This window comes from Ochotona curzoniae, unplaced genomic scaffold, assembly GCF_017591425.1.
Source record: "Ochotona curzoniae isolate NIBS_2020 unplaced genomic scaffold, NIBS_Ocur_1.0 scaffold_1037, whole genome shotgun sequence".
NCBI lineage: Eukaryota > Metazoa > Chordata > Mammalia > Lagomorpha > Ochotonidae > Ochotona > Ochotona curzoniae.
Window position 1 is genome coordinate 33,471,484 of NW_024467083.1, and position 17,409 is coordinate 33,488,892.

Sequence of the window (17,409 nt, forward strand, 5' to 3'; positions counted from 1 at the left end):
ACTACTTCACCCAGAGGGCAGAGCGTGAAGCGTGTTCGGCTTTTAGGAGTAAACCGCCAAGAATCTGGACCAAGCAAGAACCGACATCAAGGACCAGGTGAGAGAGGTCTTGTTCTGGGACTGGAGGCTGGGGTCCGAGACCCGGCCTCCCTTGTGTAGGGATGCTGTGAAGCACGGGCATCCCAGCCTGTTGTGCTGGTGTCGGTGGCCGTGCGGAAACTCCCAAACTTTGCCCAAGTGCCTTTCTGAACCTCCCTGTCCCCGTACGTGCGAACCTGGGTCTACACCTGCAGCAAGCCCTCGCGGCGCCCCCTCCCCGCGCCCCCGAGTTGCTCCGAGGCGCTCTGTGTTGTCCCAGCGCTCCCTTTCAGGCTCGGGGTGCAGTCTCTGCACCCTAGATGGATGCAGCACCCATGGGGCTGCCCTCCCCTCCCAGTCCATTTCCCCTATGTGGGACGTAGCTTGGAGCTGAGACACCCCGCTTCGTTGTCTGTCTAGGGCAAGCTGGCTTCTCCATATGGCAGTGCCTCTGCTCAGCCGTCCTCTCATATGCTGAACGCCCCAGTTTGGCTTCTGTGTGATAGGATGACTTAGGGGAACCTCTTGGCCCTAGGCTTGGGGTACTTTGCTACTTGTGCCTGCAGCTAACCTGTTAATCTAAGCAGCGATTGTTGCTGGGTCCCAGTCATGCAGCTATACTAATTTTTTTTCCCCAAGAGGGTGGGGCATTGTGAGCCAAGAGATAAAAAAAGTTAGCGTGGGGGGTAATCCACGTGCTTGCCCCTTTCAGGGAGTGCTCGGTGCCCCCTCCCCATGCCACTCCCACGATGCCCTTGTCCCGCTGGCTGAGATCTGTGGGGGTCTTCCTGCTGCCAGCCCCCTGCTGGGTGGCCCGGGAGAGGTTGCTGGGCCCCCTTCGGAGGCCCTGTGTGGTGCGTGGGTGCCCGGTCCTGGGGGCCTGGCACAGTGCCCGCTGCCGGTGCCAAGCGAGGACAGAGGAGCCTCGGTGAGTGTGGCTGGGGTGAGGGATCTTGGGGGAGGGGAGCACCTGGTCAGGTATCTGATTTGCCCTTCTCTTCCTTCAGAGCGCTTAGCTCCTCTCTCAACATGAACGGGGACCAGCAGCCAGATGTGTATGCCCAAGCAAAACAGGACTTTGTCCAGCACTTCTCCCAGATCGTCAAGGTGCTGACAGAGGAGGAGATGGGGCACCCCGAGACAGGAGATGCTATTGCCCGGCTTAAGGAGGTGAGCACCAGTCACCTGCTGGTCCTGCTGTGTGGGACTGTATGGTGGTTTTTGAGTGAGACTGTCAGCAGAGGCAGTTCTGTAGGAATGGGCAGGGGCAGGTGTGGGAAGGTCTGTCCTTCAACTTGACTTGGGCTGTGCGAGGGTGTGCCCCCTATGCTGCCTCATGTGGCCATGGAGCCTTGGGCCCGGGTCAGGCTGTGATGCAGTGTCTGGAAGGCAGAAAGGGGTAGCCCTCCCAGAAGGAAGGCGGTCATAGGCTGCCCCGTCTCCTGGTGCTGGACTACAGGTGCCTGAGAAGTCCCCACTGTGACACAGAAGCTGTCTGTTTTTCTTTTGGAATATCTAGTAAACTTCTTTCTATGAATGTCATGTGTCTCATTTCTCTAAGGGGGCCATGGGAGGAGACAGGGTGGTGCTTAGTCTGAGGGGGTGGGCAGGACTTCCTGGATTTTTTTGATGTCTGAGAGTGGGACAGTGGAAAGCCAAGGAGTAGAACCCATGACCTGGATTTTACCCGAAGGAACCTGGGGAGGACAACTTCAGTGAGAAATGGATCTGCAGCCTTGGACTCTTCCCAGCCCTCCTCTGGCCACTTTTGGGGGGAAGAGGTGGTGCAGTGGGGTTGCGTCTGGGGAACAGGAGGGGGTTGGGAGAGTGGGGCTGGGTGGCACAGGGGAAGTGTGGGAAAGTGAGGGCAGGGCTGAAACCCTAGCAGGCATCTGGGCGAGGCGGCCATTCCCGCTGCGTGTGCTCAGTTGTTGAGTTTGAACCCCATTTGGGGTTGGGACAGCATTGACTATAGTGGGGAGACTGCAGCTCCAGTGTGCCTGGGCACGTAGAGACCTTGCCAACTGTGCAGGAGAACTATGGAGGAGGCGGCAGGGCCAGGGAGTAGTGCCCGGGGTGAGGGAGGGATTGGCCCAAAGGGGACGCCTAGGAGACATACCAGTTGCTGTCGCATAGACCCTGATGCCCTGTGTCCCCTCGTTCTCCCTCTGTTGTCACTAGGTGTTGGAGTACAATGCCCTTGGTGGCAAGTACAACCGGGGTCTGACGGTGCTGGTGGTCTTCCGCGAGCTGGAGGAGCCCAGGAAGCAGGACGCTGAGAGCCTGCAGCGGGCCCTGACCGTGGGCTGGTGTGTGGAGCTGGTGAGAAGGGGTTTCTAGGGGAGGGAACATTGGCGGGGGGCTAGGGACTCTGCCCGTCCTGTGTCAGAGCTGGTTTGGCAGATGGGGGTTACTCCAGGCTTGATCAGTGGGGGGGGCAGGGGGGGCTGCTCTGTCATTAGGTGTGTATAAAGAAGTTGTGGTTAGACCCTAGCCTGGCCCCGCTGACTCGGCACACAGGTGTCAGCCCATTGCTCGAAGCACGAAACGTGAAGGTGTTTATGCCCGGGTGTGTGGGCTGTGAGCCAGTGATGGGGGTTTTGTGTGCCTGTCCATCTCTGAATCTTTCTAATCGATTTTGAAAAAAGGACAGCCATACAAGTGACATAGATCTTTTAAAAGATTAATTAAAAATTAATCAATTAATTAGAGATTGGTTCATTCCCCAAAATGGTTCTAACAGTTTAGGCCAGGCCAGGCCAGGCCAAAGCCAAGAGCCAGGAATCCATCTGGGTTTCCCATGGGTATGACAGGAGCTCAAGCACATGGGCTGTCATCTGTTGTTTCCCAGGCACGTTAACGGAAAGCTGGATCAGAAGCAGGGCAGCCAGTACTCAGCTATGGACATGAGCATCACAGGCAGTGGCTTAACTTGCTTGACATACCCACCCCAACACAGTTCTTCTACCAGATTGTTCTGAAGTAATGATTAAATAGTAGCCCACTGATAGCTTTGGAAAGTGTTTTAAGTCCCCTAATCTTTACCAAGAAGAGGTTCTGGGGCCAGTGTAGTGGCACTTATTGGTATCCCATGGAAGTGCCAGTTTGAATCCTACCTGTTCCACTTCTGATCTAACTCCCTGCTAGTGCTCCTGGGAAAGCAGCAGAGGATGGGCCAAGTGCTTGGCCTCTACACCCACGTGGGGGATCCAGATGAAGTTCCTGGATTCTGGTTTTGACCTAGCCCAGCCCCAAGTCTTTGCAGCCATTTGAAGAGTGAACCAGTAAGTGGGGATCTCTCTGTGTTTCTTCTCTTTCTCTTTAACTTTCAAATAAATAAATCTTTAAAAAGGAAAGGAGTGATTTCACTTATACACTTACATTTCCTGCCTTTCTTGGAAAATAATGAGATCTGGGGCCAGGTGCCTGTAGAGTAGCAGGTGGTTGGGCTGATGCCAAGTTGCCACCTGTTCCTGGGACAGGGAATGAATGAATGAATGAATGAATGAATGAATGAACGCGTGCATGCGTGTTGGCATCTGTCTGGTTTGCTTGCTCCCCATCCTCCTTGCTTTTGAAAGTATAGTTTGCTGGCCCTGCCTAAAGGCTTTACAAGGGACAGGGGGTCTTGGCTTCGGGAAGGGGGGCCAGGCCTCAGATGGGTGGAAGTGACCCCCATAAGATGAGTGGCAAGCTCAGGCAGTCACGCTGCATCCTGGACCCAGGAGGGTCAGTGATGCCCTGTGTCCTGGATGCCTTGGCACTCCAGTTTGGCTTTTCCTCCAAGGAGGTAACAGGATACAGGCAGTGGAGCGGGGTGGGACCTGGGTAATGGGGACATCTGTCTCTGGATCCAAGGGGCTAGGAGCCTGGGAACTTGGAGAGCGGGGCAGAGCCATGGGAACCAAGTTGTTTGTCTCACTTGCTCTGAGCCCACAGTGCCCTCTGTGTCGGCCTGCAGGGGCTGACAGACCGGCTGTGGGTACCATTGCCTCCTGAGGTGCTTTCCATCCACTCCAGTAACATTCGAGTTTCTGCTTCTCTCATCCTTTCCTCCTCCATCTTTTTTAACCTTTGATTTTTCTATTTTTTCACCATTTACTTACTAAAAGCGAGAACATTTGTCCATGTAACCGTAATAGATAGATTACACAAGCCGATCTATTTCATGGTGATACATTATGTAGCACTTATTCCACAAATATTCCTCATTCTCCTGAAATCCCTGTATCACTGTTGTTTAATGTCTATGCATTTGGTGAAGTCCTTCAGTTTTTGTTTTTTAACTTGTCTAGGGGTCAGTGCTGTGGCAGAGTGGTAAAGCTGCCTGCAAGGCCAGCATCCCTTCTGGATGTTGGATTGTGTCCCGGCTGCTCCACTTCTGACCCAGCTCCCTGCTTATGGCCTGGGAAAGTAGTGGAGAATGGTCCCAAGTACTTCGGCCCTCTCACCCATGTGGGAGACCTGAGTCTTAATTTTGGCTTGGCTGAGCCTTGGCAGTTACAGCTGTCTGGGGAGCAAACCAGTGGGTGGAAGATTTCTTTCTCTGTCTATTGTTCTTTCAAATAAATATTAAAACAACAACAGCAGCAATATTTATTTATGTATTTGAAAGGTAGAATGACAGAGGAAGAGACAGAGATTAGCCATTTGCTGGTTGCAGCCTCACAAGTGGTTATGAAGGGCAGGGTTAGAGCAGGCCTTAGGCAGGAGTCAGGAGCTTCATCTGGGTCTTCCACATGGGTGCAGGGGCCCAAGTGCTCGGGGCCATCTTCCACTGCCTTCTCAGATGCATTGGCATGGAGTAGCATTGGAGGTGGAGCAGCTGGTACTCCAGTATTGAATGCTGACATTACAAGTGGTAACTGTCCCATTGGGCTAACACACGTCTTTGGAATATTCCTTCTCCCCAGGGTCACCTCTGGGCCAGCTGCTTGGTCAAGCGGTTCACATCCAGTCTGAACCTGTCTGATTATTTTCCTGGGGTCACCATTAGGCTCCACAATTTGAAATACACACCCCGTTGGTGAGGTGGGAGTATGCCGCCTGCCCCCCTGCACCTACCTGGGGAGATAATGACCCCTGGGTGCTGAAGGCCTATGCCCCAACGTTCCTGATTGATGGGCAGGTGGGGAGCCAAGGAGATGGAAGAATTGTAAGAGATATCACTGTGGTTGAGTGGTGGTGGCTGACACTGGATCATGGTCACCCTTGGCAGAAGTCAGGGTGGGGTTGGCTCCCGGGAGACATGCCACTCTAGGTGAACACTGTGTAAGAAAAAACAGCCTCTCCAAAGATGCAGGCCCCCCGCCTCACCTCTGCAGTGAGGTTGGAGGTGAAGATACAGATAGATGCCCCCTGCCCTGAGGCCCAGGCCTAGGACAGGGCCAGGTGGCACGGGCACCTTCCACATGGTCTACGCCGAGCTCTGTGCTTGCACTGCATACACAGTGGGATGAGAGGTCCTGGAGCCAGCATCATGGCATAGCACGTTAAGCTGCCTGTGTGACACCAGCATCCCACATGGGTGCCAGTTGGACTCCTGGGTGCTCCACTTCCTATCCAACTCCCTGCTGATGCACCTGGGAGAGCAGCGGAAAGTATTTGGCCTCTGTGCCTGCGTGGGAGACCCAGATGAAGCTCCTGAAACCTGGCTTCATCTTGTCTATGCAGCCAACTGGGGAGTGAATCAATGGAGGGAAGATCTCTGTTTCTCCTTCTCTCTCTGTCTCTATGTAGCTGTGTCTTTTAAATAAACAAATCTGAAACAAACAGAAAAACCAGGTTTTGCAGAGCTGCTTCAGGAATGTGTCACTTGGCTGCCAGAAGGTCTGGGCATTGGTTAGAGTGTTTCCTGCACTTGACAAGCAGTTAGGCAGCCCCCTTGCTGGGGCTAGTGGGAAAAAGTCACCATGTTACAATTCGGGTGGCTGGCCCCATGGAAGAGCCTGCTGTTGGCTGCTGTGGCCAAGGGTTTCTAGCTGTTCAAGTCCTGCACATGTGTGTCAGCATTACCAGGAGTCAGGAGTGTCACTTCACTCCACCAGCCCTGCATCTCGCCCCCCGAGCTCCTTCAAGGGGCACTGGGTCCTGGCCACAGAGCCCCGGGGTCACCTTGTGTGGGGACATCTTAAAGCCTTTGCCAAAGCCTTCAGTCTTTGAGAGTATCTCTGTCGCTGGGGCCAGGCTATGATGAAATCTGCCTCTCTTGTCTGGGACAGCAAGGATGCAGGACCCTGTGTGGCAGAGAGGGAGGCGGAGCGGCAAAGGCCACAAGTACCCTCCCTCCTTGCTCCTCTCCTGACCTGCAGGCACCTGCAGAAGCAGCAGCTTTGTTATTCATTGAAAGAACATTCCAGGGATCCGGTGGGGGAGCTTACTCCATCCACTCTCGGTTTTCCTAGCTGCAAGCCTTCTTCCTGGTGTCAGATGACATCATGGATTCGTCCCTCACCCGCCGGGGCCAGCCATGCTGGTATCAAAAGGTAACGGGAGGTGGGGGCAGGACACGGTCCCCCAGGGTGGGGGAAGGAGGGGCCAGTCCCTGGTGTGAACCAAGGGAGGCTCATAGTTCTCCCCTGCGGCCCCTCCCAGCCAGGTATCGGATTGGACGCTGTCAATGATGCCCTGCTTCTAGAAGCATGTATCTACCGCCTGCTTAAGGCCTACTGCCGGGACCAGCCCTACTACCTGAACCTCATCGAGCTCTTCCTGCAGGTGCACCATGGGCCTGGGCTGCCCCCAGGGGTGGGGGTGGGGAGGGGACATAGGTCTCAGCCACCAAGGGGCATTCTCCTTGGGCCTGGAAAGAAGGAGTTGGGGACGGTGGTGGGAGCAGCAAGAAGGGTATCTGTGTTGCCCGGTGTAGCTGCAAGAAGGGGCCAAGGGCACAGAGATGAACTGCCTTGGGGACTTCCCTGCCATTTCTGGCCCTTCCTCTTCGTTCCTGTGCTGGTCTGGGCCCTGGGCCCCCGGGCTAACTGGCCTCCCCAGCCCCAGAGGCGGCCTGGCTCACGGGCCATCTTGGTGCCCCACCATAGAGTTCCTATCAGACAGAGATTGGGCAGACTCTGGACCTCATCACGGCGCCCCAGGGCAACGTGGATCTGGGCAGATACACTGAAAAGCGGTGAGGGCTGGTGAACCCCCAACTTGGGCTGGGGAGGGAGGGCTCAGCGTGGGCACCATCCTGAGGAGGTACCTCCCCCGCAGGTACAAATCCATCGTCAAGTACAAGACGGCCTTCTACTCCTTCTACCTCCCCGTGGCGGCTGCCATGTACATGGTGAGTGGGCCGCCTTGCTTTCCTGGCATGCCGATGGGGCGACTCTCTTGGGGTCTGGCTCATTCACCTGTTTCCTCTGTAGGCCGGCATTGACGGGGAGAAGGAGCATGCTAATGCCAGGAAGATTCTACTGGAGATGGGGGAATTCTTCCAGATCCAGGTAGGGAAGGCAGAGCGTGCTCCTCCGCCTTGCAGGCACTGTACGCACTGTACGTCTTCACCTTGCTCCCCACCCCCTGCCCCGGGATGCCTCTTCACTCCTCCCTTTTTGCCCCTGGCCAAGGATGACTACCTCGACCTCTTCGGGGACCCAAGTGTGACGGGCAAGATTGGCACCGACATCCAGGACAACAAATGCAGCTGGCTGGTGGTTCAGTGTCTGCAAAGGGCCACGCCGGAACAGCGTCAGATCCTGCAGGTGCCGCAGGAGAGGACCCTGGGTGTAATACGAAAAGCAGGGCTATGCCAGCCTTGCCCCTGGGGACCCGTAGGGGCCCCCAGGCAGTTTCTGCAGGTGTTCTGTCTTATGCTGGAGACAGGGATGCTGCTGATCCTTCTGTAGCACACAGACTAGACCCACCTCAGCCCACTCCCAGATTTCAACAGTGCCAAGGTTATGCCGCTCTAGGGTAGGGGGAGCTGAAGCCGGGGGCAGGATCTGAATGCTTGGGGCGTAGAAAGGGGAGCTTTTGCATCTCAGATACCCAGAACATTCCGGGAGACAGGGATAGAGTGCGGTGGCTTTGGAGCGGTTTTGAAGTAGGCGTGGGGGAGGGAGGTAGTGATGAGGAGGGCTCTTAAGGTGCTACCCAAGGCCAATCCCATTTTTTTCTTTGTCTCTGGGGCTCCCAGGAGAATTATGGCCAGAAGGAGGCTGAGAAGGTGGCCCGGGTGAAGGCGCTCTACGAGGAGCTGAATCTTCAGGCCGCCTTCACGCAGTATGAGGAGGACAGCTACAACCGTCTGCTGAGCCTCATCGAACAGTATGCGGCGCCCCTGCCCCAGTCCATCTTCCTGGGGCTAGCGCGCAAGATCTACAAGCGGAAAAAGTGACCCAGAGACTGCGAGGGAGGGGAGGGAGATCTCTCAATAAATTATTGTGTGATCTTTTCATGGTTCTTGGTTCTGTTCGTGCTGTGGCCTGCTGCGTCTCCTCTCCTCTGGGCTGGGCGGAGCGGGATGGGTCCAGGTGGGGGCAAGGTGGCTGCGCAGAAGCTGGGACCGTGGATCTTAGCACTAGGGGCCCCTCGGGACCGAAAGCTTAGGACACCAGAAAAGCTGCAGGTTGGGTCTGGATGGGTGATACAAGCAAGACGTCAGGGTCTGGGAGGCGGGTCTGAGCTAAGGCACGCCTCTGTGCGAAGGGGTGCGGCTGCGCAGCCGAGCGAGCGTGTTGGTTTAGCGCCCCTCCCCTCCCCTCGGGGACGGTGGGAGCCTCTGACCAGCCCCAGGCCGGAGTGGTTCCGGGAGGACCCTGGTGAGGAGGGCTGGGCAGGTGGTCTAGCTGGGGAGGCGGGTCGGGTGGGGCAGCACAGGGATGGGGTGGTGGTTAGGTGATGGAGAGATGAGAGGATGGACCAGCGATGCCAGCCGGTTAAGGGTGAACCGATGCTGCAGGCTGGTGCCGGTGCGCGGCAGCCTGCAGATGTGGAGTGCATATCCAGACCGACCGCTGCTCAGTCTTTCTCTGCAGCAGCCCCCGCCTCTTTCCTGCATTCACTGGGCTTCGTCCTCAGCACTGCCTCCCTCCTGCTTTTAAGAACCTTTGGGCGGGGTCTCCCTCGGCAGCCTTCCTCAGTCAGGGAGTGGTAGCCTGCAGGGCAGGGTCAGATTTCTGCAAAAAGGACCCTGGGATCCCCTTCTGGGCTACATCCTCTGGCAAGTCCCCGCACCCCCACGGACACCCAGTGCGCAGCCGCTGCATTCTGTGACCCTCCCCGGGTGGGGCGGGGAGGAGGGGGGTTTACATTCGACTTCACCTGCAAACACTGCAGTGGAAACTCCTGGACAGTGAATGGCGATTGGCATCTCATTTAAATACCTTCCAGAGCAGCTAGAGCCGGTCACCCTGAGGGGGGGTGGTGGATGTCCTTCCTGCAGCCCTTGCCCTTATCACCCCCTGTCTTCCAGGTCTGCATCCTGCCTTTGCCAGGTAGGTGGATGTAAGACGCTCCATCCGCCGGGTTCTCTAGAGGCCACTACGTCGCCGCCACTGGCACCATGCTGTCCCCTCAAAGAGCTCTACTCTGCAACCTCAACCACATCCACCTCCAGCATGTCTCCCTAGGCCTGCACCTGTCCCGCCACCCGGAACTGCGGGAGGGGCCCCTCAGCACACCCCCTCCTCCAGGAGATGCTGGGGGCAAGGAGAGCAGGGGCCCCTGCAGCGGGACCCTGGTGGACGCCAATTCTAACAGCCCCGCCGTGCCCTGCCGCTGCTGCCAGGAACACGGGCCAGCTCTCGAAAACAGGCAGGATCTGTCAACGCAGGAAGAAGAAGGAGCGGCCTCTCCCTCCGACCCGGGCTGCTCCTCCTCGCTCAGCTCCTGCTCTGATCTTAGCCCAGATGAGTCCCCGGTTTCTGTCTATTCCCGGGACCTTCCTCGCCTGGAGGATGGCGCTCCTCAGCCTGGCATCCTTCCCCTAGAGCAAGGCTCGCCCTCGGCTCCTGTGGCAGGCCCTGACCCCTGCTCCCCGGACAGCTTCTGCTGCTCCCCGGATTCCTGCTCGGGTGCTTCCTCCCCGCCAGGCCCCGACCTAGACTCTAACTGCAATGCCTTGAGCACCTTCCACGACCTCCCTTCGCCGAGCTTGGAGGAAGAGGAGGAGAGCGGGGAGCAGGACCTCCCTACCTCGGAGCTCTCGGAGGCGGAGGATGGGAAAAGCGACGCTGGGAAAACAGAACCCACTTGGAACATCAACCCCATTTGGAAAAGCGATGCAGGGAAAACGGCTGGAGGTGGATGGAAAATCACCGAGAACAATAACTCCGGCTGGAAAATCGACGGAAATACTAACTCTGGCTGGAAGACGGAAGCTGGGAAATTCGACTCGGGTTGGAAGAGCAACACAGGGCTGACTGATTCCGGCTCGAAAACAGATGCAGGGAAAATTGATGGGGGATGGAGAAGTGACGTCAGCGAGGAGCCGGTGCCCCACCGGACCATCACATCCTTCCATGAGCTGGCCCAGAAGCGCAAGCGGGGCCCGGGGTTGCCCCTGGTGCCGCAGGCCAAGAAAGACCGCAGCGACTGGCTCATCGTTTTCTCGCCCGACACCGAGCTCCCCCCAGCCGGGTCGCTGGGCGGCCCCGCGGCGGCGGCTCCGCGCGAGGTCACCACCTTCAAGGAACTGCGGTCCCGCAACCGGGCCCCGCCGCCGCCCGTGCCGCCCCGAGACCCCCCAGCTGGCTGGGCCCTGGTGCCGCCGCGGCCCCCGCCGCCCCCTATCCCTCCCCGGAGGAAGAAGAACCGCCCTGGGCTGCAGCCCATAGCCGAAGGGCAGCCAGAGGAGGCGAGGGCCGCCAGCCCCGCGGCCGGCCAGGAGGCCCCGGCCACCCAGAAGCCCGAGGAGCCAGGCGCACAGACAGGCCCCGAGGGTAAGAGACTGGTGGGAGCCGGCCGCAGGGCTGGGCTTCGGCCTTGTCCTGCGCCTCCGGAGCTGTCCAACCTGGTCCTCTGTCTCCCCCTCCATTCTGTGTCACCCACCTCTTCCCTGCCCCCTCCACCTAGGGGGGCGCTCCGGGAAAGGGAACCCGGGCGGGGTCACCGGGTTACAGCACTAACTCTCTGCTCCCTCTTTCTCCTGCCCCTCTCGCCTGGCTGCTGGTCCCTGCTGCCCTCCCTCCCCTCTGCGCCTGCCACGCTTCCCACCCCTCAATCCCGCCTGCAGCCGGTCCCCTCCTACTCCCTCGGCCCCTGGTTTTCCGGCTTTCGGCCGACGGGCACCCCCTGTTGGAGGGTGAGGGCGCGGGCGCAGCTGGGTCCCTGCTTCTGGCGCCGCTGACCGGGTGGCCAGGCGCCGCGGGGCCGCGGTTGCTGGGGGCTCCGAGCCCCCCGGAGGAGCCGCTGCTGCCCGTCCGCCTGTCCCCGGTGGGAGCCTATTCGCCTCCGACGCGGGGCGCCCTCCCCTGCCTGGCCAGCCCCGAGCTGGCCCTGCTGCTGTCCCCGCTCTTCCCCAGAAGTAGCACCTTCCCTGCCGCCGCGGCTCCCCCACCCCGCCAGGTGCCCGCCCCCCCACTGCCAGCGCCACCGCGGCCGCCGGAGGCCCCTCGCTGGACCAGGAGCCCACCGCCTCCGCCCAGGCTACGTAAGACGGCGGCGGGCCAGCCCCGCGAGCCACGCCTCCGGAGGGGCCACCCCCTTTCCATCCGGACCCTCAGTGGCAGCTGTTCCCCAGGGCATCCCCGGCTTGATTGCACCCTTGAACTTGGGGCCCCCAATTCCAGCCAAGGTCACTGCTGGTCCCGCCTGGGGGTGTCTTGCCCTCATTGCACTCCTCGTGGCCAGGTCTGCCCGGGGCAAAGTGGACACGGCTTACCCGGCCCCCACGCCCGACTCTGGGCTGTCCCAGTGCAAAGTGCGCGACCTGCAGTAGCAGCCTCCAGCGCACTCCTGCGGGGCCACCCCTTTGCTTGGGGTGGGTAGAGGGGGAAGCATTTGGGGGCGCATGGCCACGCCCCATCATAAACCACGCCCCACAAGCTCTGCCCCCTCGGGGAGATGGGATTTGGGGGCACAGCCGACTCCCAGACGAGGGCGCGGGACCCGGTTTCCCCTTTCCGGCGCCTTCCAGGCTCCCTCCGCCCTCCTTCCTTTCCCCGTCTGTCTGTCTTTCCATTGGTTCGGGATCCCCCACGTGCTCCCCGGCGCTGGGCGGGGCAGGGCCCCTGTCCGGCAGGCGGAGCGAGCTCCCGGGTTCAGGAGGTGGGTGGAGGAAGGGCTCCCCTCGGGAGGAGGGTGCGTGGGGAGAGGACCCGGGTCCAGCCGTGCTCTCCCTCTCCGCGCGACCCTGCAGAAGGGCTGGGCGCGGCAGACACCTCCTCTTCTCCGCTGATCCCTGGAGATGGCCTGTGCGGGGAGCCCACAGCTGTTGGGTCACCTTCGGTAAGTGTCACTTCTTCCCAAATCCCCCAGTCCGTAGTTCCTGGTCCTTCGCCGGCGTTCCCTGGGCTCAACGGCTGTGGATGGCAGAAGCCCGGAGTGGGACTGGCCAGCTACAGGAGCAGAAGAAAGGTAGGGAGGGTAGTCCCCTGGCTCCACTCCTCGCGTGGGCACCCTCACCCCATTTCGGGTTCCCGGGATCCAGTTGCTTAGCCCCGTCTGTTTATCCACTGCCCTTGGGTCGGGCCGGCTCCCCTGTGCCTTCCGTCCCAGGTCTCCTGATCGCGGTCAGTGCCTCGGTGGATAAGATCATCTCGCACTTTGGGGCGGCCCGGAACTTGGTTCAGAAGGTGAAGGTGGCAAGGGAGGGGGGCATGGTTAACGTTGGGGTGGAGGGTGGGTGCCAGGGCATCTCCCTGGACCCCTCCCCGTTGCGTTGCCTCCAGGCCCAGCTAGGGGACAGCCGACTCAGTCCGGACGTGGGCCACCTGGTTCTGACCACCCTGTGTCCAGCGCTGCACGCCCTGGTGGCTGACGGGCTGAAGCCCTTTCGCAAGGATCTCATCACCGGGCAGCGCCGCAGCAGCCCCTGGAGCGTGGTAGAGGCTTCGGTGAAGCCAGGTGGGCCCGGAGGGAGCGGGGTGGGTGGGGAGGAGGCTGGTGGGGCAAGTCCTGGCTGACCGCGCCCCCACCGCCCCTGTGCTCAGGCGCTAGCACCTGCTCTCTGGGAACCCTGTATAACCAGGTCAGCCGTCTGGCCCCGCTGAGCAGCAGCCGGAGCCGCTTCCATGCCTTCATCCTGGGCTTGCTCAAGTGAGTATGGCTTTCTTCCCACTGTTCCTTCTGGGCCCTGAGGACTCCAGGGGCATCGTGGGTGGACCCCATTGCCTTGAAGGAGACCTCCTGGACAGACCCGTGTGTGTCTGCACCCACTGACTCCCTTTCCCTCCCCCCTGCAGCACCAAGCAGTTGGAGCTGTGGTTTTCAAGTCTTCAGGAAGATGCAGGTCAGAAGCTCCGGGCGGAGGGAAGGGAGAGGCAGGGAGGGTGCGCTGCTGCTAGTTCTGGCTGAGTTTATTGGCGTTCTGCTTCAGCTTCCTGGTGCTTCTTTCCTTCTGTCCTGCCTGAGGCTCAGCACTGGCTCAGCACTGCCTGTGGCCTCGACTCCACTCTCCCTGTCTGGTCCTCTTTGCCTCATAACTACTGCATCGTGTTGGTTTGTCCCTCCTTCCTGCTCCCCCAGTGAAGCTCCACCTGCACTCCAGTTCTCCCCACGTTCTGGGTGCCCCATGGTCCTCCTCTCTACCCTGAGCGTTACTGTCAGGTATCTGGCCCCACCAGTGCTCTCTCTCAGGGTTGAGATGTGGCAGTCCTGTGTTCTGCCATGGGCCCCTCAGTGCCAGAACAAGGCCTGGCAAGGGTGTGTGTGGTGGGCTGATGTGGGAAGGGTGTGCAGCCTAGGCCCACGACCAGGCCACCAGCCTGACACTGGCTCCACTTTGTTTCCTAGGCTTGCTGTCTCTCCTCTACCTGCCCACTGGATTCTTCTCACTGGCCCGTAGCAGCTGCCCGGGCCTGTCCACGGAGCTGCTGCTCCTGCTACAGCCCCTGTCTGTGCTCACCTTCCACCTGGACCTCCTCTTTGAGCACCACCACCACCTGGCCCTGGGCCCGCCTGCTTCACCGGCCCCACCAGGCCCACCGCCAGCCCTGCAGCAGACCGTGCAGGCCATGCTGCACTGGGGGGGGCGACTGGCCCAGACCCTTCGGGGGGCTTCCGAGGAGGCTGCTCCTGACACTGCAGCGACATCGGCTCCTCCAAAGGCCCCTGCCCCAGGCGGCTGGTGGGAGCAGCTGACCCAGGCATCCCGGGTCTATGCCTCGGGGGGCCCTGAGGGCTTCCCTCTGCCTCGGTGGGGACCGAAGCGCCCAGGAGCTGCTGCTGGGAGTGCACAGGAGAGATCCCTGCCTACAGTGGAGGCGGCACCAGGCAGAGGCGTTTGGTTCGGGAGGCTGTTCGGAGTTCCTGGGGGTTCTGCGGAAACTGAGAATGGGGCCCTGAAATCCAGGTATCTGGGTGCCTGTTCCCTCTGTGGTCTTCTGACCCTCTCAGGGCCCCATGGGCTGCTCCAAAGACCCTCTAGAGACAGCCTTTTTGCAAGTGGGGGTGGGTGAAGAGGTTATGCCACTGTTACCTACAGCCTTGTAAGTGGCTGCATTGTCACGGTCATGGTTTGTTTTTGAAGTAACGATTTGATGTTTTGGAAGATGCCCCGACCTTTCTTCCCCATGACCTTGTAGAAAGCAGGCATTGGCCACCCTGGCCCTAGGATGACTGCTGGAGGTTCTCTCATGGACTCCCTTAACTCTCATCCTGGACAGATCCCCTGCTGCTTCCTCGAGCCCTTTGAGATTTTTGGCACTAGAGACCCTAGTTGTCATCTCCCTAATACCCCCCTGCAAGATGCTAGGCAGTGAGGGCCTCAGTGCCACCTTGCCCATTAGCAGTGACCATCTCCCAGCCAGGCCCCCTCCTCCCTCTCCTAATCCCTGAATGCTATCTTGGGCTCCCCCTGGAGGTGGGATGACCTCCGCGAGCCTGAGGCCTCCCCCCCCCCCCCCACCTAGGAGACCATCTAGCTGGCTGCCCCCAACAGTGAGTATGCTGGCCCTCGTGAAGCGGGGGGTCCCTCCTGAGACTCCATGTTTGCCCAAGGAGCCTGAGGTTTCAGCGTCCAGCATGGTGCAGGCCCACAGGTAAGGGCTGGTGGGAAACGCGCTGGTCACCCTGTGTTGTGTTAGCCACACTGTGGGTGTTAGAGTGGCTTGTTCAAGCATTGGCCATGCCATGGGTATGTGAATGTGGAAGGACTGCACATTCTCCTAGTAGAGACTTCTTTGGCCTAGAGGCTGCACTGTGTTCACTCAGGCCACTGAATTAAGCTTCTAGATGTATCTCCCATTCAGCTGTAATTTCCAAGCACTTCCTATTGCCCTGTGTTAGGTCAGGGAGGATGCAGAGGTCAACTCTAGGGGTCTGGGGAATGCAAGGAGCTCATCATGGTCCAGGGGAGATAAGAGCGAATCAGTGAGCAATTGCCATTTCCTGTGTCAAAGACGCCGCCTCAGGAAGATGGCGCCTCTGGAGCCATATGGACAGGACTGAGGTCTGAGGCCCTGAGGGGAGGCTTGGTGGTGGTTAGAGGGCTGTACATGCTGCAAGAGGAAGGGGAGGCAGAGGTAGGGAGGCCCACACATGCCACATGGGAAACTGTGGGTGTGCAGGGGCTGTAGCTGGAGGGCTCACTGGAACACATTGTGAGGCAGTGGGATGCTGGTAAAGGCACATGCTTGCTTGTGTCTTAGGAAGATGTGACTGCTGTGTGAATGGGACTTAAGGAGGCAAACCAAGAGAGGTTCATGAAGACCAACTAGATCCTCCAAGAGGGAGAGGGGGTAGAAAAAGGGTATGATGGCCTAAGCTCACATGCTGGCAATAGAGTTGAAGAGAAATAGATGGTGTAACAGGTGATGGAGTGGATTTTGGTGATGGAGGGAAGGCAATGCCTGAGTTTGGGTTGGCAGCAACTGGAACAAAGCAGTACCCTTTATCAGTCTAAGGGGACACAAGAGGAGGGCCCAGCTGGGCTGGCGGAGGTGCCACTTGGTGTGTTGTGTGTGCAATCTGAAGCAGCAAGTATCAGATAGGTAGGTCAGATACTCAGGAAGAGGAAGGGCTGGGGACTTACACAGATGCAGCCTATCGATAGATGGGTATCTAATCTCTCAGAGCCCAGTCCACACGCACTGAGCCACACCCACGGGGGCACTCTGCAGTGGCGGAGATGAGGTCTGTGGACAGCTGAGAATATGTGCCTCTTTTCATCTTGGCATCTCACTCTCCCCCCAGGGCTGTTCGGACTCTCTGTGACCACACTGCTGCAGGACCTGAGCAGCTGAGCTTCCGGCGTGGGGAGGTGCTGCGGGTCATCACGACAGTGGATGAGGACTGGCTTCGCTGTGGGCGGGATGGCACTGAAGGATTAGTGCCTATTGGCTATACCTCACTCGTTCTCTAGCCCAGGGACCTCCGTCCTGTCCCGCCTGCGGTTCCCTCCCAGCACCTGGGAACAGAATGGCTTCTGAACACTAACCCACCACCCCAGAGCCTTCTTCCCTGTCCACAAAATGGCATTTGTTCCTACACACATTTCTGCTACAAATATTTAAAATAAACTTTCCGTCTGCCCTCCCATGCCCATCTGTAAGGTGGAATCTGCTCTTCTTCCAAGTATATAAACAGGAATTTCCTTCTTGCAACCCCTCTCTTCTTTCCCTATCTGCCTCATGGAAATGTGTTAGCCACCCTGAGTGGACTGTGCCAGTGTAGTGTGTGCCCTGGTCCCCATGCTGGAAGGGCCGCTGGACTCTTTGCTGTGTGTGCAGTACTCTCATCTCCTCACGTCGCCTGTATTTATGAAGTACTCCTGCTGTAAGAGGTGCTCAAGCCTGGACACCCCTGGCGGGTGGGCCTGTGGTGTTCGGCCCCCTTCCCTCTTTGTTCCAATAAAGTGTGGGAGTGGAGTGTGTGCGTTCCTATGGCTTTTAGGTGCCAGGCTTGGGGGAAGGGAGGCCCAGGGTGGAGGTGTCCTGACTAACCTGGGCCCAGCTCTTCGTATTTTCTGAGGAAGGAATGGAGAAGGGACCCTGCTTGGTGCCCGACTCTAACGAGTGCTTCTTTACTCAAGACTTGGTGGTGTTAAGGCTTACAGGACGGGAGCCTGAACGAAGAAGGAGGTGAGGGGGGAGCCGTCTGAATTGCACTGACTGTAAGTCATCATCTGAGATGGAAGGGAAGGATTAAAGAATTCCAGGAAGTGACACATTATTGCCAGTCAGTGGTGGTTATTTCAAGTGTTTTGCTTTAAACAACCTGCTATCCATT

The 17,409-nt window shown here is 58.8% G+C and overlaps 2 protein-coding genes across 5 annotated transcripts; both read left to right on the forward strand.

The window, feature by feature from the left end:
* FDPS (farnesyl diphosphate synthase) lies at nucleotides 1-8,472 on the forward strand. 2 transcript variants are annotated; one of them, XM_040998943.1, is made up of 10 exons: nucleotides 1-97; nucleotides 1,086-1,248; nucleotides 2,260-2,400; nucleotides 6,483-6,563; nucleotides 6,673-6,795; nucleotides 7,119-7,207; nucleotides 7,291-7,363; nucleotides 7,446-7,523; nucleotides 7,647-7,781; nucleotides 8,216-8,472. In XM_040998943.1, the coding sequence occupies exons 2-10, from the start codon at nucleotides 1,108-1,110 to the stop codon at nucleotides 8,414-8,416; spliced, it is 1,062 nt and encodes a 353-aa protein (XP_040854877.1). In that variant the 5' UTR covers nucleotides 1-97; nucleotides 1,086-1,107; the 3' UTR covers nucleotides 8,417-8,472. The 2 variants fall into 2 exon arrangements, with proteins under 2 accessions (XP_040854877.1, XP_040854876.1); XM_040998942.1 differs by lacking the exon at nucleotides 1-97 and adding an exon at nucleotides 114-1,006.
* A 1,075-nt stretch (nucleotides 8,473-9,547) lies between these two features.
* On the forward strand, nucleotides 9,548-17,045 carry RUSC1 (RUN and SH3 domain containing 1). Of its 3 annotated transcripts, XM_040998925.1 has the most exons (10): nucleotides 9,548-10,961; nucleotides 11,255-11,671; nucleotides 12,499-12,597; nucleotides 12,739-12,815; nucleotides 12,912-13,086; nucleotides 13,173-13,278; nucleotides 13,425-13,471; nucleotides 13,975-14,533; nucleotides 15,093-15,221; nucleotides 16,375-17,045. In XM_040998925.1, the coding sequence occupies exons 1-10, from the start codon at nucleotides 9,584-9,586 to the stop codon at nucleotides 16,541-16,543; spliced, it is 3,156 nt and encodes a 1,051-aa protein (XP_040854859.1). In that variant the 5' UTR covers nucleotides 9,548-9,583; the 3' UTR covers nucleotides 16,544-17,045. The 3 variants fall into 3 exon arrangements, with proteins under 3 accessions (XP_040854859.1, XP_040854860.1, XP_040854861.1); XM_040998926.1 differs by lacking the exon at nucleotides 11,255-11,671; XM_040998927.1 differs by lacking the exon at nucleotides 11,255-11,671 and having other exon boundaries at nucleotides 14,302-14,533.
* Nucleotides 17,046-17,409: the final 364 nt, after the last annotated feature.